This window comes from Diadema antillarum, unplaced genomic scaffold, assembly GCF_040938485.1.
Source record: "Diadema antillarum isolate AM-2024a unplaced genomic scaffold, OU_Dant_1.0 seq00000400_RagTag, whole genome shotgun sequence".
Lineage (NCBI taxonomy): Eukaryota > Metazoa > Echinodermata > Echinoidea > Diadematoida > Diadematidae > Diadema > Diadema antillarum.
The window spans coordinates 1,362,568-1,390,391 of record NW_027271391.1 but is presented as its reverse complement, the minus strand read 5'-3'; the positions used below and the strand labels follow the sequence as shown (position 1 = coordinate 1,390,391).

At 40.0% G+C, this 27,824-nt stretch overlaps 1 protein-coding gene across 1 annotated transcript; it reads right to left on the bottom strand.

The window, feature by feature from the left end:
* Nucleotides 1–461: 461 nt before the first annotated feature.
* On the bottom strand, nt 462–26,323 carry LOC139732116 (carbohydrate sulfotransferase 11-like). The gene is made up of 4 exons (XM_071642983.1): nt 26,308–26,323; nt 6,200–6,452; nt 3,996–4,129; nt 462–2,496 (listed from the first exon to the last, which is right to left on the bottom strand). The coding sequence occupies exons 2-4, from the start codon at nt 6,372–6,374 to the stop codon at nt 1,621–1,623; spliced, it is 1,185 nt and encodes a 394-aa protein (XP_071499084.1). The 5' UTR covers nt 6,375–6,452; nt 26,308–26,323; the 3' UTR covers nt 462–1,620.
* Nucleotides 26,324–27,824: the final 1,501 nt, after the last annotated feature.

Sequence of the window (27,824 nt, the reverse complement as noted above, 5' to 3'; positions counted from 1 at the left end):
TCGTATTCGAACTCTTCCCGTTCACGTTTCCAAACAATCAACACAGAATAAAGGCAACTTCTTTATAGCATTTGCTTTACAACAGTACGCGCTTCTAGAGCTCTGCAGGTTATTGGTATAGTCACGCTACTGGGCCGGATGCATAAACGCTAGCAATTGCTTGTGCTAGCCTTTTACTCGAATCCGTATGCATAAAAACAAGCAAATGCTTGCGAGCAGAAGCTCTTGCTAGCAAGTACAAGCAAATGCTTGCAGTCCGCAAGCAATTGCTTAGAGACCAAACATTTGCTTAAAAACGTATGCATAAAACATACCTTTTGCTAGTTCTTGCTAGCAATTGCTTATGATTTTCCAAGCTCTGTAAAATGAGCTTGAGCTTTTGCTTATCTGGGACGTTCCCTTTTGAGTATCATTTTCATATTCATGGAAGAAAGACAACAATTGTGAAGGAGTGGTATAAATCTACAAGAAATTACTCTTAAGTAGAGTAAGAAATTTTTCATTTCAACAACGGGAATGCCCAGTGGTTAGCACGCAAAATTTGATGAAAAACAGGTAGGATGTCTCACTTCGGTGGAGAGCAAGGAGACGTCTCTCCACGTGCGATCTTGCAGATGCGGGCTATTGTAAGCAGTGGTGGGAATCAGCCAGTAATACGAGTGTGTGTATAGTTGTGTGTGTGTGCGTCTGTGTGTGCATTTATGAGTGTCATTTCATAGCTCTTCTGCTATGTCAGGAAATGTTTCCGCACACACATGCCCTTTCAAATACATGCTGCCACACTCGCCTTTGTTCTTGTGTTCGCACAGGCGTGACGCTATTGTTCGAACCCTAAGCAATTGCTTGCTGAATGCAAGCAAAAGGTATGTGCACAAGCAAAAGATTATGCATATGTATTTAAGCAATTGCTTGAGCTACACCTTTTACTAGACGAGCTTGTGATTTTGCTTGAAGCAATTGCTTACAAGCAATTGCTTGTTTTATGCATTCGGCCCAATTATTATTGACATTAGGCACGTCCAGTGTGATGCAAACAATCCATGATTACTTTCCAGTGAAAAGATGCTCGACATTTTTTTTTCTTTTTGCGCATGCGCTCTGAAGCCATCATCTTGTCTCGGCTCTGGCTCTTTCAAAGAGAGAGAAAAAAATGCATATGACTTTTATCATACTAAACTTTGAGCCATACATAATACTGCATCTAGTAATAAGGCTTGATATCTTTAGCTTTCCAAAGAAAGAAAATACACCATCACAAGTTGCTGCTTTATTTCCACTATCTTTTCTTACGACGAAATATTTATTCTTTGACTTAAAGTAAGTATCATCTCTATTTTTGCAAGCACTAAAATCAATCTCAGCATGCATTGGTGCGCTCATATCAAATAGGCTAGTCGTACATTGGAAATTGACGCATTGCGCTGATCTCACTTGCAATGAATAAAAAAAGTACATGCATGTATTTTCAGCTTATGTCATGAATTTGAAAGTTTTCCACAGAAATTTGGCATACATCGGAACCTTAGAAACGTCAACCCAGCAAAATAATTCTCTTTTTAGAAAAGAACAGAACTGTAATGTAAACATCTTTTAGAATTGTTGCAAGAAAATGCGTTTGAATTAAATAAAATCTGGCTTTTTGTACCCAAAGAGCCAGAAGTCCCATTTGTAAATGTCCCATAGCTGGCGCAACTGTTGTAGCGTCACCTCCCCGTACGCGTCGTAAGTGTACTCGGAGCTGTTCGTAGGTCTGTCGTATTGACCGGGAAACCGAGAGGGCGCGTGGGTAAAATTCAGAAGTTTCTTCTGCAGGAAGCGGTAATCATTATCTATGGTTTCGATCTTGCCAACGAAGTCATAGCGGATCTGGCAAGGTGCGCATAGCCGGTACATAGGAGTCCAGTGCTCGTTGAAATCGCCTTCTCTCAGGTGCGACACGTACAGCACGAATTCGGGCCACGTGACGTTTTCGCCGCTCCGCAGTTCCTCTTCGGTCGCATTCGGCCGGTACTTGTGCATGATGTCGGCGGCGAAGCGGCGAAAGTAGATGCCGTTGGGGTTGTCGCGGTACTGCCAGAGCGACTCGAACTTGTCCTTGTACGCGGAGAGAAGCCGGATGAAAGGATTGCGGACGAAGGTGAACTTCCGGTAGCTGCGGAGAATCGGCTCCCGCTGTGACTCTGGGTACTCGTAGAGGGTGCGCAGCATTTTGTTGTGGTGCGCGTAATCTTTCGAGATGGACTCAACCTGGACCGAGTCGTTCGTTGCGGACATGAGCAGTCTCTTCCAACTGGTACAGCCCGCTTTGGGGATGGAGCAGTAGATCACTTTATCCTTCTCGTCCACGTACAGCGTTTTGAGAGTGACGTCGGATATTTTACTCAAGACTAGCTGTTCGTTCTCTCTGCACACCCTCTTGATCGTCGCTTTGCGGATATTTTGGTTGTCCTTCTCCTCCACGGGTACATCTTCCTCCTTTGCAACGATCTTGATGTCCTGTTATTCGAAAGAATAATTTTAGTTAAAAAGAAAACAAAACTTTTTGCGCCTTTCTCGAAAATTATCTTTTTTTTTAAATCGTACAGTGAAACCTATACGCAAGCAACTGGCATTTGACTGGTAAAGAGACCATGACTGCTAGCCTATCGCACAGATTTGCTAAACGTTCCCAAAGATCTGCATCCGCTTCTTTTGTGCTCGAATAAAGATGGAATATGACTCCAGCGTTCATAGCTTCATTGAAATCTTATGTGGGAGTGAATGATTTGAGCTACGACGGAGGAAACAAAGTGTATTTCGCTTCCACTGATCAGAAGGAAGGTATCTTAAACGACGGCACATCAACATAGCATTTCAAGGTATCAAAAAACAACAACACATAATCACCAACAGGCATGAGAACAAAAATAATCAAATTTAACTAAAATCATACAGAAACTGAAAGATATAACTATCTGAAAACGCTATAGCACATCATTCGTATTTCTAAACGTGTTAAGTTTGATACTTTCCTTCGAACGAAAAAGTGTACAAATTGTCTGAAGGTCTCGTTCAAAGGACACCTTGTCACTTCTACGTGGTAGGCCCCCATGAGAAAATTTAATAGTGTTTACTCATAAGAGGCTGCCTGGAGTAGATTAGACTGCATTAAATGAAGAGCTTGCTTCCAAAAGGCGCTTAATCCACTGAAAATGATGGATTTAGAGCCTTTTGGAAGCAAGCTCTTCAAATATGGACGACCAAATTGTAATGTTAAATAGCTATTCTTTGCCATGGAACTATACATACTATACAACCCTACAGGGCCCAAATTTAAAGGACAAGTTCACCTTCATAAACATAAGGATTGAGAGAATGTAGCAATATTAGTAGAACACATCATTGAAAGTTTGAGGAAAATCAGACAATCCGTTCAAAAGTTATGAATTTTTGAAGTTTTTGTGCAGTACCCGCTGGATGAGAAGACTACTGCAGTGTATGAATAACTTAGATGTCACATGCGTACAACAATATAAGGAAAATATAAAGAGAATTTCACAAAATTCCATCTTTTGAAAAAAGTACACATTCCCCTGACTCGTTACCGACAAATGTTATGGGTAATATTATTCCCCCTGCCTTTAGAAAGAGGCAAGTCAAGTGTTCTTTTATTTTGCGAAAAAAGTGAAAATATGTTGAATTTTCTTTTACATTTTCTTTATACTGTTGTACGCATATGACTCACAAGCTGTAGTAGTCTCCTCATCCAGCGGTTCCAACACAAAAATTTTAAAAATTCATAACTTTTGCATCGATTGTCCAATTCTCCTCAAACTTTCACTGATGTGTTCTACTTATATTGTTGCATTTTCTCAATCCTTATGTTTATGAAGGTGAACTTGTCCTTTAATATCTGTGAACACTGTGAGCAACTGAATGCCGAAGAATAAGGGAAAAGGAACACGAATATAAATACGAATAAGAAAACTACATCTTCAACATGTCCTTGGCCTCACCTCTGCTGGTATGGCCGAACAATCGTCGCCGTCACAGACACCGAACGGCAGACTGCTCTGGATTGCTCTGGAGACGTCCGGAACGGTGTTCCTCGAATCGCCGGTATACAGCAGGTTGTCCTTCCAGGAGTTGACTTCAGACAGAAACCGATACAAAAACAAATCATCCCTCGGTGAGAAGATAAGCTTAAAGATTTAAGCTGATAAACTGTACGCAGTTATTAGTAACATACCGGTCATCATAATCATTATTTTAGAGGTATAATATAAAATGAATTAATACAATATAAAATAATATGATATGATATAACATTTTTTTTTTCTGGAGGCGCACACAGTTATCAATTATTGTACCATTGTATCGCGTGTATTTTTCTTTTCTTTCCTTTTCTTTCCTCTTCTTTTGTTACTGTTAACGCTGATTTTGTTAATGTTATTGTGTTTTCTAGTCTATTTGTATGAGTAGCAAAAGTGCGCTTAGAAACGTCAGTATGAAGCGCCATATAAATGCAATTATTATTATAATATAATATAATATAATATAATATAATATAATATAATATAATACATTATATTATATCATATTATATAATAATAATAATAATAATAATAATAATAATAATAATAATAATGTCTTATTTACCCAGGGTAGCCTCTACAGTGTTACCACTGCTGTACCAGAGGGCCCTGCCATTATTAACCTAGCGTTGCCAGGTGCCCATTTATTATGTTTATACAACTGGGTCGAGAGGGACATCCTGGGTAAAGCATCTTGTCCAAGGACGTATGCACAGGGCGGGATTCGAACTCGGGTCCTCCGTTCGGGAGTCGGGAGTCGGGAGTCTTATCCAATATGCCACAGGGCCGTCACATATTACATCATATTGTATCATATCATATTATATTGGGATATTATATATATGTGTGTGTGTGTGCCTGTGCGTCTGCACTACCTATTGAAGAATGAGAATCGATAGACGTGTCACGGTTCAATCACCAGCCCTCGTTGACTGACTGCGTACATTCCGTGTATGTCTAAATAATTATTTGCAACTCGTTCGGCTTGCCGTGGGAGTGCTGAAGTACGTGCCGATTTCCCAGCGCAAAGAGAAGAAGAGTTTGACCTTTGACCACTCTTGCCCACGACTATGCTGACTGCGTGTTCCTGCAATTCTTTGTGATATTTGATGATTATTTATATTGTCCTTGCTGTTTGTGTAGGGGTGTGTGTGTGTGTGTGTGTGTGTGTGTGTGTGCGTGTGCGTGTGTGTGCCATAACGATGGCGAAGAGTGATCTTGAACTCGCGCAACACGTGTTTATTCCGTTCCAGGTCAGAAAATGATTGGTCGATAATACCTGTACAGTGGACATTCGCCATATGCATCGCTTGTTGATCTCGTAGCGGAATATATGTACTAGTATTATATATATATATAGTGCCAGAGATAGTTTTCTGGGTCCCAAGCGTGCGCGGTGCCTCATTGTTGGTTTCATATATATTGAAAGAATATATACATAAATATATATACATATATTATATTATATATATTTTTTTTTTTTGGGGGGGGGGGCATAACGTAGTGGTTATCGTTTATTCTTATTTGTCTTCTTCATTTGCTTGTATTTCTATTTTGATGTCGCATGTGAGGAAGGAAGGAGAAGGTGAAGTGTTAAAAACAATCATTTTTGCTAATGCTTGATATCCAGAGTTTTGGGTCCATTACCGATGGATGTGTATCCCAAGGATCTATAAGATTCATGCCCACTCGAACAGACTCTTATTGCACAGTGCTTAGCAATGGTATTCAACATGTCGAGTCTGCAATGGCTTTATCACTTGCCATGAACAGTTGCAGTATTCTGTATTCAAACCGATTGTGAACAAGAAATGTACACCCACAGTCGAGATAGGTAGATCAGAAATTAACGTGTTCACAGCTTTATCACTATACAAGTCTATCACTATACATGTAGTATCAACGTTGCTCTCGATGTACCCCATTAACGTTCGAGATCTAGACATTTTCTTAAAATACTTTAATCAAGTCATTGTAAGTTTTATGCGGGAAAAAAATAAGTATAGATGGGACAGAATCACACAAACAGAAACAGTCATGTTAAGAGATGGTTATGGCGAATATTGTGTACAAGTGCGGTGAGGATATAGGGAAATCAGTTGGTGAAGGTAATGTCGTACACTCACTAGCTATGTAGCTGCCGTGGTTGACGGTGCCGTACATGTAGCCGGCGATACAGGCTATAAAGAGCCCCGTCATGTAAAGGGCACTCTTCCCCGATTTCGTCACACCCGGCGTCATCTTGCATCTCTCGTTGACGACCTCGACGTTCGGTTCATCGGGATGCTGGTGCTGCCGCATAGTGAGATCGTCCGCTGCCGACAACCACGGAGGAGAGCGGGTCCCAGCGGCGATGATCCATGCGGCGACGGCTAAACCCTGCGAGAACGAAATGAAAGAGAAACGCCGCAAAGTGGACCACAATGAATTCAAACTGTGTCAAAAATTCAGATAACGCCCTCAAGGGGAATGTGCTTGTTTTTGCGGGGTCCCTTTAAGGCTCTAATTTGGGGTTATTACAAGCGATTTCCTTCAGTCGTTTTCATTCTTTTCAAAAGATTGTTCATATCCTACGAGCAATGAAAATGCCAACTTCAATTTCAGCAAAGCTCGTTTCGCCCCTTTATTTGTTTGTTTTTTTCGCTCACACGTCGCTTAGGTCTTTGAAGGAAAAAACAGTTTTACCAAGGGGAAAAAAGACATCACAACATGAAGCTAAAATTTTGGGAATTACATTGCAAATCAACATCAATCTGGTCATTTCGCTGAGACTACTCCAAAGTCTTTTCCTAGGCCCCCTTTTATCAAAAGACATAATTGATTATAAATTTCCTTACCACACATGCTGCCATAGACTTACCATGGAAATGAACTATAATCAATAATCAATTATAACTCTTCCTAAAGGGCCCTGGGCTGGCTGTAGAGTTCGTCCACTTCTGTGGACTTTCTCGAGTCAAATGACTCCTTCACACTTTCGCTCCCGTCTGCATTCACTGGAGCATATACGAGCAATAATCTGGATCAGGCAGACTAAGGACACTGGATATTCAAAAGTGCGATTTGAATCGGGATTCAAATAGCGCTTTCTTGCACTCTCGTTCACACGTAGCCTACATATGCTCGAAAAACGAAACAAAGCAAAACAAAACAAAAACAAACCCGATTTATGTAAATAGCACCTGTTCACAAAAAAAAAATTAAAAAACTAAAATCTCATCGATAATTCAAATCTCGGAGTTTGACCTGACTTTGACCCGGCTGTCCCTCGCACCTTTCTGTATGGGATTTGGATATATATTATATATATATATATATATATATATATATATATATATATATATTAATTATATATATACATATATATATATATATATATATATATATATATATATGTATATATATATATATATATATGCCATTTCGCACAGCGTTCATACACTTTGCACCATACATCGCGATTATTTCTGAAAGAGGTTTAGGTGGAGGAAGAGGTGAAGAGAGATGAGGGGACTAGGATGAGGAGGAGGAAGAGGAGAATGGCTCGAGATGAAGGGAAGAGGGTCAGGAGCAAAGTGAAGTGGAGGAGGAGGAAGGAGAGGAGGAGGGGGAGAAGGAGGACGAGGAGGAGGAGGAGGAGGAGCTGGAAAAGTAGGACAGGTTGACCGAAAGATCGGTCTGTATCTGGTCGTCGGGGATATGTTCCGCGGAGACTGCGTCTGGCATTTACAGATCCCCTCCTATGCACGGAGGAGAGCGATAACGTCAAAAAATAAGACTCCTCCGGACAGACGGATCTTTCTGTCTAGAGGACAAGTAGTCCATGGGCCAAGAGCCGAAAAATGGGTTGTTGGTACCATCCGAGGTGGCAAAACCTTTTTGGTGTCATTTTGTTTGTCGGACATAGATATGCTTATCAAGCTATGATAGCATTTCCAAATGAGTAGCTTAGTCATAATAAATGAATTTTTAACCAATTTGGGCTCGTTTTTATATCCCTATACTTCTGAATCGAAACTAACCGCTATACAAATACGAGCACTGCCTTCTGCATGTCCACAGGTGTTCTGTTGTAAACGCGGTGCGCTTAGTCTTTATTCAAGGCAGCGAAGGGAATATCCAAAGGGTTATGATGTCCACAGCTGCCACGCGGTGCGCTTAGCCTTTATCTAGAACAATGTACCGTTGATCATATCTAAAGTTCCTAATAAAAGGGACTATCTATACTGTTTTTATACCACCCTCTCAACAAATACATCAGTTTTAAACAAAAATCACTCTGTTCATTGACATTATTAATTATAATGTATTGTAGTGTACCGGTACATTGTTTTTGCATAATCTTTCATTGTTGGATGGAAATAAAGCGACATTGGCGTGGTATTAGCGTTTTCACCGTAGCGTTTTCAGCGGAAAATGATAACTAATTGAAAAATACGCTAGAATTCACTAGAAATTGCTTTTTTCTTGTTGTTGTTTTTAGATAAAGGGATATACACTGTATTTATAAGCTTTGGATATTCCCTTCGCAGTCTTGAATATTAGACTAAGCGCTGTGGACATCATAACCCTTGGATATTCCCTTTGCTGCCTTGAATAAAGACTAAGCGCACCGCGTTTACAACAGAACACCTGTGAACATACAGAAGACAGTGTTCTTCTTTGTATAGCGGTTGGTCTCGATTCAGAAGTACAGGGATATAACAACGAGACCAAATTGGTTTAAAATTCATATACTATGACTAAGCTACTCATTTGGAAATGCTATCGTAGCTTGATAAGCATATCTATGCCCGACAAACAAAATGACACCAAAAAGGTATTGCCACCTCAGATGGTACCAATATCTGGCCTGGCCCATGGACTAAAGAAGAAAGTGCTATATCAGTGTACGAAACGTCAATACCATCACAACGGAGTCTTACCTGTACTAACCACGGTAAATCGGAAAAGGCTCTGTCTGACACCTCGCAGGCGGCAAGCAGTGGTGAGAAACAGGGAGGTCCCTGCTAGAAAGATGCAAAAGTGCCCTACGCTCCCAGGAATGTATTACGATACGTGGTGAACGTGCCTTTTACCGTGTCACAACAATGGAAATGTCTTATTTGATCACTCGCAGACAAACAACAAGGCAGTTCATAATATGTATAGGATGTTTTGTGTTTGATGCGCATGAGCATGAGAGTGCAAGGTACGAACCGAATATTTAGTGGCGATCCTTCCTAACACAGAAACAAACCCACAAATACACACACACACACACACACACACACACACACACACACACACACTGCATTAAAAAGGTGGCAATTACCAATAACTGAGTTAATGAGAATGTGTATTGCAATAAAAGCCTGGGTGTAGATCCCAACTGTGATCTCACCTATCAGATACAGCTGCAACGACACAAACTCACCTGTTGTTCACTATAGATCCGGGAATCAAAGCAATCACCCAATCGTAATGAGGGAATCGTGAAGTCTGTCTACAGGACCTGAAACTGCTTCCGCGATTACTCACTTCAAATATTTATACAAGAAACATAAAATAAAACAGCAACCCAGAGGAGCCACTTGCGACAATAATCACAGCGTGCAAGAACAGAATCGATGCGCTGACTTCGTATTGTTCTTTCACTCGTTGAGATTCCCCCCTGGCGTGTTTGCTATGTTGCAATCGGTTTCCAGACCCCAGGGCGATCGATATTGCATGGACCCTACCACAATAGGGTCCATGGATATTATAACAAGCACTGAGGCAATAAAATCGAAGCATGACAAAAAGAAAGATCACAGCAGCAAATAATTTGTGTCATGTTGTTAAAAGTTTGGCGGCTTTCTACGAGTGTTTCACGGACTGGTCGTCCCCAAATCGGAGACGTTCTTTATTTTGTATCTCTCCTTTTTTTTATTGTTGACCAAAGGCGGTGTCAAAGACAGGGGTTTAAAATAGACAAGCTAAAACCTGAGGAAAAGAGTTTGCATGAATGGTGTGAAGCCAATGGAAGATTGGGTTTAAACTTCCAACAAGAAAAAACGTTTGACTGAGCTAGATCCTGGACAGGACGGCACTGCGGATAGCAGGATCGCCCTTCTCCTACCCACCCACACCCCCCCCCCCCCCAAAAAAAGGATCAACTGAGAATAAAGGAACACCTTGCAAGAAGGAAGGGGATAAAGAATAAATCTGGAAAGTTATGAGAGCTGGGAGAAGGGGGGAGGAAGAATTTCGAGAGAAAGACAGACATATAGACAGCCAGTGGATGGTGGCAGCCAGTCTGATCGGTGTGGCGTATTTGGCGCGCAAACAATACTGGCATCGTGTATGTGTCATTATATAATATATATATATATATTTTTTTTTTTATATATTTTTTTTTTTTTGGGGGGGGGGGTGGTGAGCCTGTATGTCCGTGTGTTGATGAATTTGCACTTTCTAGTCAAAGAGTATAGGGTCAATAGAATGAGAAGTGGGGGTTTTGGAGTGTATTAAAAGAATAAATCTAAATGTTCGAGACAGGATGCGGTTTGAATTCATTAAAAAAAGGAAAATGGTAGGGAAAGAATGTTTAAAAGCGATTTGTTTCATCCGTTGCTGTGACTTCACACTGTGCTAATATCTTGTGCCTGACGAAAAGAATCGTAGGGTATACCCTTCAGGTATACAACAGTGCATTGCACATAAGGCAAGCTTGCTACTTTGGAGGAAAGGCAGGGAAAATTCTTCAATCAACACTTTGAGGACCAAAGTGAGATCGTATAAGTCGCTTGGCAAATACAAAGCGACACAGAAACGAACCCTTAAAGAAAGAGGGAGATGGAGGGGGTGGAGGGGAGGGGTGAAATGAATAAGGAGAGAAAAATCTCAAGTGTGCTCTTCGTATTGTTCCCGATAGGATGTAGAATGATAGACGTCCCATCTGAGGGTGCGTGTGTGTTTTATCTTTTGAACGTGTATACGACTCGCAAGTATACCAAACACAAAAGGTCATGGCAAAGTTCTTTTTTCTTTTCTTTTCTTTTCTTTTTTTCTTTTGGTTCTGTTTTGGTTTTTAAACCCAGGAAATTTGAAGAGCCACACGCTGAGTCTGTAGATAAACACGTATATCTAAAATTCTAAAACTTTTGAGAGATAGAGAGAGTGAGAGATACACAAAGAGAAACAAAGAGGAAATAATAGCCTCCATTAACACAGTATTAATACAGCTTGAGTGAAGATGGGGTTTAAGGTCTCCTGAACGCTGAAGGATAAAGGGCCATTGTGACTCTGAGTGGCAAGTCTTCCGTGTTCTCTGGTCAGTTGGCATCAGGAATACACCAGGTTTATCTACCACGATACAAGCCCAAAGGAAAACAAGGAACAGCAACAACAACAACAGCAAGCAAAAAGGTAAAAACACTAGAGAAGCACTTTGCAACCTCGGTAACTTGCAAAAAAAAAAATAAGTAATCGGATTTGAGGATGGGCAAAACGGAGAGAAGGGACAGTACAAATTTCCACGTCCACTCCACACTCCCGACTGCTATACGTCATGAAACACTGATGTGTCGTTCGAGCATAACTTAAAAAGCATCATATTAAAGATGGGGGACAGCATAGTCCACACAAACATCTCCCTCCCCAACTCTCCCGGATGGAATTGCATGCACTATTGCAGAAACACCATGTATCGTGGTTATAGGCTCTGTGCTTACATACACTGGGTACATAGGTTCGAAGCTAAACTGATGGAAGTATATATTCGGACAACGTTTTAACCCCTCCCCCCCCAAAAAAAAAATAATAATAAATAAAATAAAATAAATAAATAAAATAAGATGAAATAAAGAAATAAAAATAAATAAGTAAATAAATAAATAAATAAATAAATAAATAAATAAATAAAATAGAATAAGATGAAATAAATAAATAAATAAGAATAAAAAATATGTTCATCTTGACCCATATCAGCTCCAGAGTCGGTTCCCGACAACGGTTATGCTGCTTGTAGCCGCCCCCATAAAAGCACACCGCATAAAACCCCTAAACCCATGACCAACGCGACAAGAAATGAGACCATCGTACATAGGGTGAAGATACCTCTCAAGTGCAGGCAGGTCGACAGCAGATCGAAAGTAGATGGAATCTGACCGAAATTTTTTAGTAATCTTGTTTGGGCCTATAAGCCTAAGCCCTGATATGTAATCTCCGCAATGAAGGAATGGCATGGTCACTATCGTTCCCGTTCTTACCTTAAATGACTGCTATAGGATACACGTAGGAAACAATCGAGTTTATCAGATCTAATCATATTTCGTTCACACTATACACTTTGTTTGCCAGGTTTCAAACCTCTTGAGCAAAAATTTGTAGCGGTTAAGGCCTAAGACTGTATGGGCCCTATACAGTGATGATTCCCACCCCACCCGCTTTCAAGAGGTGCCTGTAATTGTTATTCAAATGGAACAATTTCCAGACATATTCGTGAATTCAGCGAAATACAGACAGATTAGCCAAAAAAGAATTGAAAGTTAAAGGGAAAACGTATGCATTTTAAATATTGAGAGGACTTCTACGTGTGGCTCTCTCTACGTAGATGGGACCCAACCACAGACAGTCACCCTCCAAGGAGGTACTATAGGCAAATGTTCGCCTAGTACCTCCTTGGTCATACTGAGTTTGTCGCATCGCGCTGCTGTAACGTCACATATCTATTGAAATTTCTCTGGCACTGCCATGATATTTCGAGTTAATAGTGTGGCAAATTGCACTGTATTGGAGTATATTTGGAAGAGGTCGTACAGATGTAAAATCTGTGTGCCATGCAGCAACAGACGTTGGTAAAAATTCGTCATACAAGACTTGCATACGCTATATCAGGCATACAGGAGGTGCGGCTCATATCAAATGGCATGTAGTTTGATGGTACTGCTTGGTTGTACACCATTTCCTGCTTTTATCTTCCATCGGAAGACAGTGTTACTAATCTCATCCGTTTCAGACAAAAACAAAAAAAAAAAAAAAATGTATATATATATATACATATATATATATATATATATATATATATATATATATATATATATATATATATATACGAATTGGCCATACTATTAGAGCTGGCTTGAGTTAATCAAGATTTCACCTACCTGGTATTTTCAGAGATCAAATTTGTTTTACCGGTACACATTGCACGTATATGTCTTCGTGCCTTAACGAATTGGCACTTCTCTTCTCAAGTGGACATACCCCCCCCCCCCCCCCCCCCACACACACACACAAACAGAATCTGCAGTCAACTAATCATTGCAAGGGCTTGTTAGCTTGTATTGATTCATGATACATGTACCATGATCATCATTTATGCTGTTCCAAGAATAGATCAACGCCATATTATATTTATTTCAAAATAGTTTTCTACTATTTTTCTTCAGATTACTTGGATACGTTCATCAAATATCTTCGAAATCAAGATTCCGTCACTGAGAGTACAAGCATCATTAACAACAACAACACAAAAGGAATTGGAAGCATCTTCCCTAGTCTGATATTTTATTGCTAAACTGTGATAATCAATAATTATATCTTTTTAAGTCCTACCCATATTCTTGTTTCCCAATTCATGAGGCAATAAATGATATGGAACTCTCGCCATTACGTCCTTCCATGCTCTAGGAATCATGTCTATTACAAGACATGATACCTCCCTGCTCAGGAGACGTGCGAATTATGTACACTCGACTGGAGATGCAGGTTTCTACTACATTGTACAACTATAACTATACAATACCTCAAGAACGACTACTGTACCATAATGATTGGGCCTACATTGATACATTATCACCACCATCACCACATGTATTAGTTGATATAAACAACTACCATCACCACTGTGTTGATTGCATCCAGTCCAGTGTTATAATATTATTGTTGTATACTATATGGCATCGCTGCTACCTGCACCAACACACTAACATTCGGTTTTTTACTTACAATTTTCCTTTTACCATAACACTTATAGTTATATACCGCTTGTTCTGAGACAGTTGAATGCCTATCACGTTTAAATAAACAAGCATGTGCATATACAATATTACATATATATATATATATATATATATATATATATATATATATATATATATATATTTTATTTATTTATTTATTTATTTATTTATTTATTGTTCGATTGACTAATTCTGTTTCTATCGAGCCACATTGAGCTCAGTTACCTTCCATGAAGAACTCGACGAAGATCGAGAAGAGAAAAGCAGGAACAAAGCACGTATCAGGATTGTGTAGGAGGACAGTGTGGCGCACCGCACAACTACTTGCCCATCACTAGTTCCTGTATAGCAACGGAGCGACTAACTTGAAAATGACACTGCAGAGAAAGAACCTTTCCCGAAGAATGGCCTACCGGTGTGTGTGTGCGTTGGCGAAGTGTATTTCCGCCGCCAAGGTTGCGTGTCTTTCGCGATACAGCTCCACCTATGACTACCCATGGTCTGATAGGCACTGCTGGTGACAAACTCCCCAGGTGAAAGCGGGTTTTTTCACTGTCATCAGATGGAGGCACTAGTGCGAGTAAGGCGATTAATGGAACTCCTGGTATACTAGCGGTAAGGCGTCTTCCATGTTTCTTTTCTCCTTTCTCCTCTGTTAATCGCTGTTCATTTTTCCTGATCTGTCCAGCTTGTTGGGACCAACGCAAGCAGCGCCGCTCTATTAAACACATTTCAACAGACAATAATAGCATTGTGTCTTTCCTACTAAAAGTTTTTTTTTTCTTCTCCATCTTTCTTCGTCTCTCCCGAGGCCGAGGGATTGCACACAACCCTGAGCTTTCATCCCCTCCCCGCTTTTATCTTTCTCTCACACCTATTTCCTCTTTCTTCCTTTCTTTCTGTTCTCATGTAAATAAAGGAGGAAAATCCCCGATACTTCTTTTTTTACTATACCGTCAACCACTTTTTCTTTCTCTCCACGTGGAAATAAAAGACGGAAAACAGAAGAATGATGAAGACCATTTTTTTTTACTATGCCGTCAACCCCTCAAAGAGACAGAAAAGGCGTAGTCAGTTTACTGTCATAACCATCGACATTGTCATTATCATTTACATCTGTGTAAGAGAAATACGTAGGTTTGATATTATGTTCCCAGGATGATTCTGCAGAGTGTATATAAAGAAGGAGAGAATAGAATAACTAGGATGTTGATACAGAGTGGCGTATGTTATCATGAGAAAGCCCAGAATATAGCATTCAAGAATCGTATAGGAAGTACATTTACTGGTATAATCTAGCTGAACTACTAGCTGAATCTATAGCAAGACATGCGGTTGGTGCGTTCACGTGCGTTATAGGCAGGGCCGGCGCAGTGTTTTCAAAAGTGTGGGGGCCCACTTCCGGGTTTCATGAGCTAACAAGCAAAAAAAAAACAACAACAACAACAACAAAACAAAACAAAAAAAGGCTCATCTCTTCTCCCCGTCCACTTCCGGGTTTCTTCAGCTGACAAGCAAAAAAAAAAAAAAACAACAACAACAACACAACAACAACAAAAAGGTCCTCAGCTCATCTCTACCCGTCCACTTCCGGGTTTCTTCAGCTGACAAGCAAAAAAAAAAGGTCTTCAGAGAAAAAACATAACCTTACCGCCGCCATACTTCAAGATCCCTATCTATTTCTATCTTAGTGCCACTTACGTACTTCCGGGTTAAAAAAAGTGTGGGGGCCCAAAGTGATGACACCTTACGTATTCCTTTGTATGGTGCACAAAAAGTGTGGGGGCCCGAGCCCCCACGGCCCCCACGGCTGCGCCGGCCATGTAGACACCGATAGTATGGATAGAGAGAGCTTGCTGCGTAGTGATATTCATATCAGGAAAATTACCCCCCCCCCCCCCACTATACCCCCGGCTGAATACTGGTTAGTGCTATATAAGGTTAGAGTAAAGATTAGGGTTTCGGTTATATAGGTTTAGGTTGGAGTTAGGGTTATGATTAGGTTCAGGACTAGGGTTAGGGTCAGGGGAAGGGTCTGGGGTAATTTGCCCAGGGGGTAGTTGTTCTCTATAGACCCGTAATTATGAACATTCGCTATTCTCGATGCACTGGTCATTTTTTTAAACCGAATCAAAGTAAAAACTTGGCTCCGGGGGCAAGTGGTGTGTGGCGCCTTTCTCAACTGACATTGTACGAACCTTTATCAACTTGATGCTGTCTCTCAGTGTGTGTGTGTGTGTATGTGTGTGTGATACACGATGCAAAGTGACACGAGGAAGGTGGAAACCCGGTACAAAGCTCGTTATTACGCGCCACAGTGCATGGACCCCCCCCCCCCCCCAATTCAACAATCAAGAACGCAATACAATAGATCTATATCATCTCTTTGGTTTGCTTTTCCAAATGGAGAATAAATATTTCAAATACCACGACCAAATAAGAATTTAAAAACATGACGTTTACAATGTAAGAAGCTTTTGATACACTGCGGGTTGTTTGGATTTCGTGACATCAAAAAAAGGACAGAAGAGAGCAATAATGAATGCATTCCAGAGCTTACAATATGTATGTAAATATTAAATTTACATTGTAATAAATGATCTTATTACTGTGATAGGCTACAGGTCATTACGCACCATTGTATGCAGGGGGAGCACCTTAATAACTATCCATTTTGCATGGACCAGTTATCAAAGAGTTCGGGTCATCACAATTGGGGTTCTAGGTACAGTATAGCCTCGACGTCGGGGGAAGTAAACGCCAAATTGAAGGAGTGGGTTCTCCCTTCATGCCATTGCGATTTGATTTGGAATATCAACTTTTCACTAAGATTTGCCAATCCTTTTATTTCACCTCTTTCAACTTGAACTGCTCTCAGGGTCAACATACCCGTTGATTTCCTTTTTTATTCTTTTCACTGAAAAAAAAAAATTCTCGTCCGGGCAAGTTCGCCCTTAATTAGATATAAAGAACCGCTCCGCTACCCAACAAAGCAAATATAACATTCCTAAGTGAGATAATGAGAAACCTCTTGTGAAATATGAAAGAGCATGTAATTTTAAGAAGGATCAACGTTTATTTGATGAAAATTGATTTTCAAATGGCTGAAATATCCAAAAAAGTGATGACGATAGTAAAAGGCGACAGGCAGCCTTTTATTAGGATCTCTTTGTTTCACCTTGTTTTTTTGATATCTCAGCCATTTCAAAACCGATTTTCATCAAATAAACTTTTGATTCCCCTTACAATTGCATGCTCTTTGACCTCTCATAGAGTGATTTCTGAATATCTCGCAAAACGTTAAAAGCTAAATCCTCAACTCAACCAGACTGTACAGTCCCTTTAAAGGGATGGTATAATTTTGGGTGAGATGAGGCTTCAGATTTTGGTTGTTTTTATGATAATTATAATGAAAAACCACTCATGAAATATGAAAGAGCATACAATTCTAAAGAGAAATCAGAGTCTAGGCTTATGTGATGAAAATCAGTCTTTGAAATGGCTGAGATATCAAAAACAAAGTGGTTGGGGCACAACTTTTATCAGGACCACTTTGGTTTTTTGTAGTTTTTTTGGGGGGAGGGTGGGGTTCGGAGGGGGAGAAAACTCCTGCCATTCTGTTCGTTCAACTCTATTTTGTTGTTGTTGTTGTTGTTGTTGCTGTTGTTGTTGTTGTCGTTGTTGTTGTTGTTGTTGTTTCCAATAGCATCAATTTTACTTGCTACGGGGCCCGAATCACGCGAGAAGAGCAGGCGCATACTAGTATTAAAGCGTTTGGTGACATGAACGACCTCATGGTGGCGCTGCACATTTTTTGTAACTAGAGTTCCTATAGACCAAGGAGCTTGTTTGAAGCTCCTTGTATAGACCGATTCTGTGACGCGCTATGTGTATTTTTGGCATGGGCAGCGCCATTAACGAGGTGTCTTAGCCGACCCCCCCCCCCCCCTTCCTCTCTCCCCCACCCCCTTCCGCGCGCGGAATGAAAAACTGATGCATGGTCGTTTTAGCCAATAGGCGTCTCGTACTGAGTGCGCGAATGCTTGCTTAGTGCACGAACCTTTGTTACATGTGCGCGATAAACATGTTGCCCGTGGGGTGGGGGAGAGGCGGGGGGGGGGGGGTCGGCTAAGACACCTCAAAATGAGCTTATGGCTGCGCCCAGTGCCACAAATTGTCTGCTGCCCTCAACGAACCCGAATCGGTCTATAAGGCTCACACCCGTAAATACAATGGAATGTCCCAGACCCCTTCACAAATTCGTACCAAAGATACCAAAATAAATGAAGAAAAAAATTAATTAACAATGAATGATGTAGTTTGACAAAAAACCGAATAGCTGTAGATATTGAGTATGAATTCCTCTATACAAATTGCATTTTGGTTGGAAGATGAAAGCTTTTCTGGTGGAATTTGAGGGGACTATATTTCATTGGGTACGTGTACGGAAAATGGGTGATTTTTTGACTGACAAGAACTCGTAGTCTGGCTTTGCGGACCCCTAGACAGAATTTGAACTGAATAATCCACCCTGAAAATTTGATGGATGAAAGGGTTTATCTAACTTATCCAGGTTAGTGAAGCTGAAACACCTCATTTCTCCCAGCTATTTTACAAAATTTTTTGAAATTTGATTTTTAACACACATCCCTCTGGGGAAATATTTATGGGTGTGAGCCCTATGTAGAGAGAGTTGCGACAACCATAGATTTGAACGCCGCCATGTTTCCAGAAATTCCACTATTACGTAACTTTTCTATTCACGCGCGGTGAGAATCTGTTTCTTTTGAAAAGAAAGAATTTGAACTTCCATTTTGTTTCCAAAATGTGTTCAATTTCGGACCTCCCATGTCGCAACTCTCTCTATTTAGGGACTCTATTTGTAACCAGTGCCATTAACTCATCAATGGTGGTGACTTCAAAGCACTGTAACTTGTGGCCGCCATAGCTGGGGAGCTTCCAAAGAAGAACAAAAGCACTTTCAGTGGGTTATGCTATGAGCCATGTGCGTTGCTGTGGCAGTGCATAAATTATTATTTTTTTTTAGGCATACTTGAAGCCTCCCATTAAGAAATCACCATAAAAAACAGTATACCCAAACCGAATTGGTCTATAGTGTAGACCTATAGATGACACTGTTCATTAAACCAACCCTACAATTTCACACCAACGAAAACATCCATTGTCCAAGGTAGGAGAGAGCTAAAGGCGGGTTGTAGACATAATTTTATAGATGGGAAGAAAAGGTTGAATCATACAATAAACATGAGAACTGTTTGCATTTCGGATCGGAGGACTTGACTTGGTGATTAATACCGCATGAAATTCAAGTTTGTATTCCCGCGAGCAACAAAATACAAGCTCGTGAGTAACAAATGCAAACCAGACGAAGACAAGTTACATGACGTGAAGAAAGGCTGATGCAAGAGAGATAGGAAGGGGTGTAAAGGGGAGGGGAGAGAACAGGCGATGTGCAAGCGATATCTGCACACCTGAATATCAGATATCGTAGATGATAATAAGTTCCATGCCAAATTCTGAAACCTCCATAGATTTAATACACAGGCCGCTGGGATCCCGTATAGGAAAGGTTATTTAATATCGCCACTCTTGGTCTATTCCCACTTGGTCTAATCACCAGTTGGGCTAACACCATTCGGGCTAAACCCATTTGGTCCACCTCTCACTTGGTCTACTTGCCACATGGTCTAATAACCTGTTGGTCTCATGACCAATAGGGCTAATCTTCACTTTGTCTAATTCCCATTTCGTCTAATTGCCCGTTGGTCTAATGTATTTTTGCCACTAGGTCTAATTGCACTTGGTCTAATATCAGTTCGTCTAATGTTCACTTGGTCCAACACCAGTTGGTCTATTGCCAGTTGGTCTTTTTCCACTTGGTCTAATTTACACTTAGTCTATTTTCAGTTAGTCTAATAGCCACTTGGTCTAATTGCCAGTTCGTCTAATCATCATTTGGTCTAATTCCCACTTTGCCTAATGACCAGTTGGTCTAATGACCAGTTGGGCTACCACAGACTCTAGGCTACTGATTCTAGGTGTCGATTAATATGGTGATTAAGTTGGCTCAAAAACAGATTTAAAATTTAAGTTCAATATTGCGTAAATAGGTGGAATGGTTAATTATCTTTTTTCTTGAAAGGGTCCGGATGAAAGCCCACAATTTAAATGTGTGTATTAATTGGGCTTGAATTATTTATTTTTTTATTCATTCATTTCATTTTGGAATAATTAGAAGTAGGCCCTATAGTACTCATATGACTTTGCCAATTTTTCCGCGCCATTTCTATGCAATCCTTAACATTCTTTAACTAAGTTATCTTAAATTCCTTTCAACCTTCTTATTTCATTTCAGTGATATTCTGACCTCAATCTTTTCAATCTCTTGCATATCTCAACTAGCTCTCTTGCTGTCTTCTCTTGTTTACAATTTACAGAATTGTGACACCGATTACGACACACAAACAAATGATGAAACTAAGTTTTATTTCTTTTTATTTCATCCTTTACAAGAGCAACTCATAAATCTTGGACTGTGTAACTCTATCCCCAACGTCGCTCAACATGTCCACCACGCCTGTCCACGCACATCTGTGCTCTACCCCTCATGGCTCCTACTAAAACTCTTTGCTGTGTTGTTAGCTGCATGGTCAGGCACGCAAGTGAAAGCTTGTACTTAAAACCGTATTCATTCTCATTGAGAAATTTGGTGAAAGAATTGCTAATGAGCCCTCCCTTTGTTAACAAACGTTGCAGCATCCTTTCAAATCTTGATGACCATTTACACTGTGCAACTTGATTTTGACATTCAAATTTTAAACTCTCCTTGCTCGTCAATGCATAAACTTTAAGTGTCATATTAAAAGAGGAAGATATAATCTTTATGATGATATATATTATATGACATGAATTGTTCTATTGTACTGGAAAAATACCTGACAATTCCAGGGTTTCTTTATTTGTTTGTTGTTTTTTTTTTGGCCTTTTTATTGGGACGCATTGTATATTTACGCCTGTGGTTCCGTCGAAAACAATTTATAAAGCGCAATTACTCGTATATACCATTTTGGATGCTCTGAAATACATGTTTTATAGACAGATTTTTGAAAAAGTCCCTGGTGTGGGAGGGGGATGCCCCCCTCCCGCACACTCCCCCCGCTCAACTCTGCAATGATCAATTGTGTATTAGGCTGCTATAAGATGGCTGTAAGATAAAAACACACGCATGTGTGTGTATCATAGAGTTGTATAATATATAACGGTTGTTAACACTTCCTTTTTTAAATCCATGGTTATGTTTCTTATTTAGACCAAGTGGCATTAGACTAAGTGAGAATTAGACGAAATGGAAATTAGAACAAGTGACGATTAGCCCTAGTGGTAATTAGAGTAAGTGGTAATTAGACCAAGTGGGCATTAGACTAAGTGGTAATTAGACCAAAAATGACAATTAGACGAAATGGAAATTGGACTAAGTGATATGTAGACCAACTGGTAATAGCCGAAATGGGTGTAGCCGAAATGGGTGTAGCCAAGTGACATGTAGACGAAGTGATAATATTAGACCATGTGGAAATTAGACGAAGTGGAAATTAGACCAAGTGGTGTTAGACTAACCGAGAATTAGACAAAGTGGTATTAGCCGAACTGGTCATTAGACGAACTGGATATTAGACCAAGTGGAAATTAGACGAAATGGTAAATAGACGAAGTGGTTGTAGCCCAATATTGGGTTTAGCCCGAATGGTGTTAGCCCACCTGGTGATTAGACCAAGTGGTAAAAGCCCAAGTGATAATTTACCATAGGGAATGGGTTAACACAGCACAAATTTTGATCAAAATGTGCTTTTCTGTTAGAATGCGGATAAAAGATGGCATGCAGGAATTGGGGGGGGGGGGGTGCTCACAAGCTTTACTATCTGGGGACATGAAACAATTAACACGTCCCTTTTTATTCAGTGCAATGTGCGCCTTTACTTATATCGTGTGTTTTTTTTTTCTGCTCATTATATAATGCATGAATTATTGTATCATAAACAAAACAAATATCTGTGTGCTACTTTGCTTGATGCAAAACTGTGGAAGTGTCATCATGTTCATCGTGTTAATCCATTCCCTACACGGGAACCTGGCAGCCTTTGTATTAAATCTAAATTAGATATGAGGATCTCAGTATTCGGCATGGAACGGGTTAATTCAACATTTCTTCATAGCGCCACCATTGTTTCCCTGTTTCGAGTGTTCAGCTGTACCAAATTTCAATGAGATGTCTGAAATAGTGAAATTTGTGATATTTGCCGTTAATTCCCAGTCCTCAAAAATCAAGATCATTAATCTTTTTTTTTTCTCTGTCTCTCTGTCTCTCTCTCTCTCTCTCTCTCTCTCTTCCTGGCTGGTGTCAAGGCATCCTAGCCTTTCTTGTTTTGGTGTTTGTTCGTATCCCCTCCCCCCCCCCCCATTTTTTCGTTATTCTGACACAGCACGACAAGTGTTCATGGTATACATTCTATGATAATTATATCTTCATTTTTCGATGTTCTCAAGGACACGGAATCCTCATATTTGTTTTTGTTACATTTCATTACAGTGGTATAGTCAGATGGATTTTCACTCAGAAGATTTACGAAGGCGCCCCTCCTCTAAAAAAACAAAAACAAAAACAAAAACCAGAGTGAGTGAAATAACGAAAGAAATAGAGATGGAGCGATAAAATGAGGCCATACAATAAAATCACTGGAATTGATGCGCTAAGAACGAAGGTCTATAGTACTAGTAATATTAATAGTAGTGTTTCTCTAGATTGTATTCACCGATGATAGGCTTTTTTGCTTCTGTTTTCAAATCTACTTATCATTTCCCCGAGGACTTTGTGTTGAGCGATTCAGTCCACATAATTCTGACCACACGATTCAGGCTCAACCTTTAGGTATCTAAAATACCGTGTTCACAGTGGCCACTGGATTTAAGCCGTGATTGATGACACAAAACGGTGTTCCACACCAGTGCATTATCTGTATTATATGTGTTGCTATGACAGGAAAAAAAAAACTTTCGTCACACTGCCCCTGAATAACATAGTTCGAATTTATGATACAGTAGCTCAATGTGCACATTGTGCACAATAAACGACCTTTTCTTGCTTTTCCTTTCTCTATCATTTTGGTGAGACACTTCACTATTTTTTTTTCTAATTTGACGTTATGCATAAACTTTTCCGAGTAACAATTTATGGAAATCATTATAGTCATGTTCAAATTGATAATGATCTTGCGTAGATCAAGTGATCTGAATGGTCCATCAATTAACATTTCGGAAAGCATCAATTTCATCATTTTGTATTGAATGTAGGCCTACTCACGATCTTTTTCTATTGACTGCCAAATAAAAACTTATGCCGTCATGTGAATGTGCTGCAAGCACCATCTATCAGAATTTACTTGAATAATCATTACAAAACAGATGATTATAGTGAATTTAAAAAAAATACCCTGTAGGTCACAAATGGCCTTTTTCTGCTCATGCGCAAAAGGAAGCCCCGAACTGGCGTGTTGACTTAAGACAAGACGGCAATACGAATATGGAATTTTCAATTTTGTGCAAAGTAGGCGCCGAACTCGTCGAAAAGCCCATCAACAGCCGAAGGTGAAACGATAGCACCCGAACCACGACGAAGACTACACGAAGATGTGAATAAACACGATGGCTACATTCCGTCACCGCTCAAAATGTTGCTGCTCGAGCCTGAGAAACTCAATTTAGATGTCCTCACGAATGGACCCCATGTTTGTGAGATCAGACCCAACTTTGAACATTATTTTCATTCCTTCATCGTGTGTCAATCTTTGCTCAATTTCGAAGCAGTGTACGTGGCGTCTGCAGCCATATTCAATATGCTCACAATCCTGCCGCCCTGATCGCGGATGAAGCAGTCGTGTGTGTGTGTGGGGGGGGGGGGGGGGGTCCATGGAGCTTTTTGTCAGAATTGGGTTTTTTTGTCGACAAACTGACATAAGCTACTGAAATCCTTGCGTCTAACAGGCAAAGAGAACAAATTTGTTCGACAAATTTGTCGGACAAAACCTTCATACTACTAGTATAGTATATGCGCCATCAGCGACAGCATATATTTATCATACTAAGGCTCCAGCATGATGTAAGCGTCTGTACATTCAATAATCATTATATACGAACTCACTTATTTTTAACACTCTCCCTGATGAGAAGCACAAATACGGGATTACCATCGCGCTACACTGTAGCTCCATAGTACAGTACACGCATGGTATAGTACGAAGACTGTCCAGGCATAATGTATAGAAGGGAGCCTCGGGCATAGCCGACATGAATGGCTGAGTACCGGCTGCTCAAGGGCTGCTAAATGCTATTCATCGGAGACTTGGTGTCTATTGTTACGCCAGAGGGAAAATTGGGTTAAAGCACTGTGAATGATCAGCTCTTTTTCCTAAGATGAAGAACAAATACATGAATAACAACATGTCGAGTTGTAGACTGGGCCATACAGCTGAGACTAGGTTGCGATGTCCCCACAGTATTCGCACATTGCCAACTTTTTTGAAGACGTCCGATGAACTTCGATCCATGTTTTACGTTTTCCACGTGGGATGTCACATTATGTTGATAAAGCCTACTTTTTTGAGAAATATAGTATGTAATCATACCAATGTTAAAGGACAAGTCCACCTTCAAAGACATGTGGACCGAGTATTATTAGAGCACATTTAGTGAGAGTTTTGAGGAAAATCAGACAATCCGTTCAAAAGTTATAAATTTTCGAAGTATATAGCAAAAAAAAAAAAAAAAGCTGCTGAAAACCTTATAATTATAATAGTGGCGAGCCGATGGAATGAAGTGGAAAAAGGAGCCTGAGCTTTCGATCCTAGCAGAATCTTCGTCAGAGGCAAAATGACAAACAGGTAGGGAAAGCAATTACATATAAGGACTTCATACAACAAGAACAGTAAGGGACAGGCTAGGGACATGCACAGAACAAAGAAAACAAAAGGAGAGGGTATAGGAGGTCATGCGCAAGGAGCCCAACAGGTCTGCTTACTGCTAGATGAAAAGATAGCTGCAACATGTGATGTCACATGTGCACCACGATATTGAGAATATGATACAGAAGATTTAAAGGGTGTGTACAGTTCTGGTCGAGGTGAGGATTTAGCTTTTAACGTTTTGCGAGATATTCAGAAACCACTCTATGAGATGTCAAAGAGCATGCAATTCTAAGGGGTATCAAAAGTTTATTTGATGAAAATCGGTTTTGAAATGGCTGAGATATCCAAAAACAAGGTGAAACAAAGAGATCCTAATAAAGTTGTGGCATGTCGCCTTTTATTATTATCACTTTTTTGAATATCTCATCACAGCCATTTGAAAACCAATTTTCATCAAATAAAAGTTGAATCCTTCTTAAAATTACACGCTCTTTCATATTTCATAAGAGGTTTCTCATTATCTCACTTAAGGATGTTCAAAACATGAATCCCCACCTCAACCATTACTGTACAGTCCCTTTAACATATTTTCACTTTTCTCGCATAAGAAAACGCTCGATTTGCCCCTTTCAGAAGACAGGGGAATAATAATATCCCTAACATACGTCAGTGACAAGTCGAGGAAATGACATATGTACTTTTTTAAGAATACAATTTTGTGAAATTCTCTTTATATTTTCCTTATGGTATGTGACATCATACACTGTAGTAGTCTTCTCATCCAGCAGTGACTGTACAGATACTTTTAAAATGCATAACTTTTGAAAGGATTGTCCGATTTTCCCCTATAACTTTCATTGATGTTTTCTACTAATATTGCTGAATTCACTCAATTCACATATAGGCCTACATGTAGCCTACTGTATAATTATCATGAAGGTGGACTTGTCCTTTAATACAAACACAAAAAATCACTAACACATGCAGTACAGGAACTGCGGAAGCAGGGGTATAGCGCCCCCCCCCCCACCCCACACACACACACACACACACACACACACACACACACACTAAAAAAAATTCTCGTCCCTTGACAGAAATATCATTCTGTATTTTCATCGTCGGGGATATGTACGTCAAAACTCCTCCGGACGGACGGATTTTTCAGTCTACCGGCCGCGACCTATTCATTACAAGACAGTAGCGGAAAATAATATAAACAATATCTTTGACATTTTAGCTCATTGGTATAACAATAGCTCTACTTACTTGTAATATATCGAGGAGATCGGAAACTAGAGCTTCATTCGCGTTTCTTCTCAGGAATCACTGTCCCCGCTCATCATCATAGAGTACTTAGTATAAATCTTGTTCCCCACAAACCGTCTCATGCACAATAGTGTTAACATGGAGCCATTATTTGTTGGTCGAATGATATCCCTGCAGAAACAGACCGAGGCTTTCGAACTACCACTCGCTGAGATGAGGTGATGCTACATACACAAGCTTCATGACCTGTGATGACAGCATGTAGTACTGATGTCAGTCGGATCTCCACTCACACCCTGATTTGAAAGCAATGGATCTCTCTTATACGAATAAGCCGGCAGTCTTGCTGCGCTCTTCAAAACATGTCAACACCAGCATCAAAATGGCCCTCACAGCATAATACACCGTGCTATGCACGTTCGCTGAACTACAAACGTTTCCTTCCTATTGAAAATACACTGTGCATGGCTTCACCGCTTCAAGATCATCAAATGTGCTTGGATCCGGATGTCGCTGCTGTGTGTGTGGCGATAGTGCCTCTATCAGTGGTCGTGCTCCGGAGGGTGTGTTCGATAAACAGACGGCTGCATCAGCTGATTTCGTGCAACAATTGAAAGGGTACAAACGCTTTCAACAATAAAACATCTTTGTTCTTTTCTTTTCTTCTTCTTGACAAGGGTAAGGACAGTCGACGCCACGGGCTAAAACAACTTGGATGATGCATTCATCTCGTTCGCATGATTACCCTTTCTTCTTTCGAACAACAATAGTCCTTATACAGGTACCACAGCATTTAATGCGCTTCCTATTATAACAAGGACGCGATGTCCTGGAGGTGTTTACGTACATGACACATAGGCCTAATTTGTACGAGTAGTCCCTATTCGTCAAATTTTGGTATCAAATCTTGTCGACACGATAACTTTTGTGATTTTCGGGTGGTTAATTCCGGCCAAGGAGGTTATGTCTTTGCAGGCGTTTGTTCGTTTATCTAAATTAATCATTCTTGCGTCGAGGTGTTATTTCTAATTGTGGCTGATTGATGAATTGCCCTTCATCGACGTAAATAAACACAGAACGCTCAGTGTTTGAGTAGTAGTAGCCCTGATAAAATTATGGTCATACATGAATAAACCATGTTTTTTTATGGCAATATAATTCTAAAGAGTCTTAAATGGATTTCGCTTAATTTTTTTTTTTTTTTTTTTGTTGGTGGAAGATTAACATTTAAATGTGATTTCATTCGTCCATTTTGACATCTATAGCTTTCCCATTTTTATCTGGAAAATTTGAAGGCCAGACAGGATTTGGAAAATTGTAGGAATTTTGGGAAAGAAGATATAAATCCAATATTTGCTACTACATATAATATAAGTCTTAAAGATGTAAATGTTCTTCTAGGGGTTTATTTATGACGCCTATGTCAATGCTAACGTTACAGTTGATTATGATAATGATCCCGTTGTCCAGTTTTGGTATTATAGGAGGCTGTTTGTTTAAGTTAAACAATATTATTG

What these genes read in the sequence shown, in the direction of transcription:
- LOC139732116 (XM_071642983.1), bottom strand. Translation starts at nt 6,374, where the DNA reads ATGCGGCAGCACCAGCATCCCGATGAACCGAACGTCGAGGTCGTCAAC. An exon ending in CCACGGCAGCTACATAGCTA is followed by an intron (nt 4,130 to 6,199) that starts GTGAGTGTACGA and finishes TTCTGTCTGAAG; the next exon opens with TCAACTCCTGGAAGGACAAC. An exon ending in GTTCGGCCATACCAGCAGAG is followed by an intron (nt 2,497 to 3,995) that starts GTGAGGCCAAGG and finishes TTCGAATAACAG; the next exon opens with GACATCAAGATCGTTGCAAA.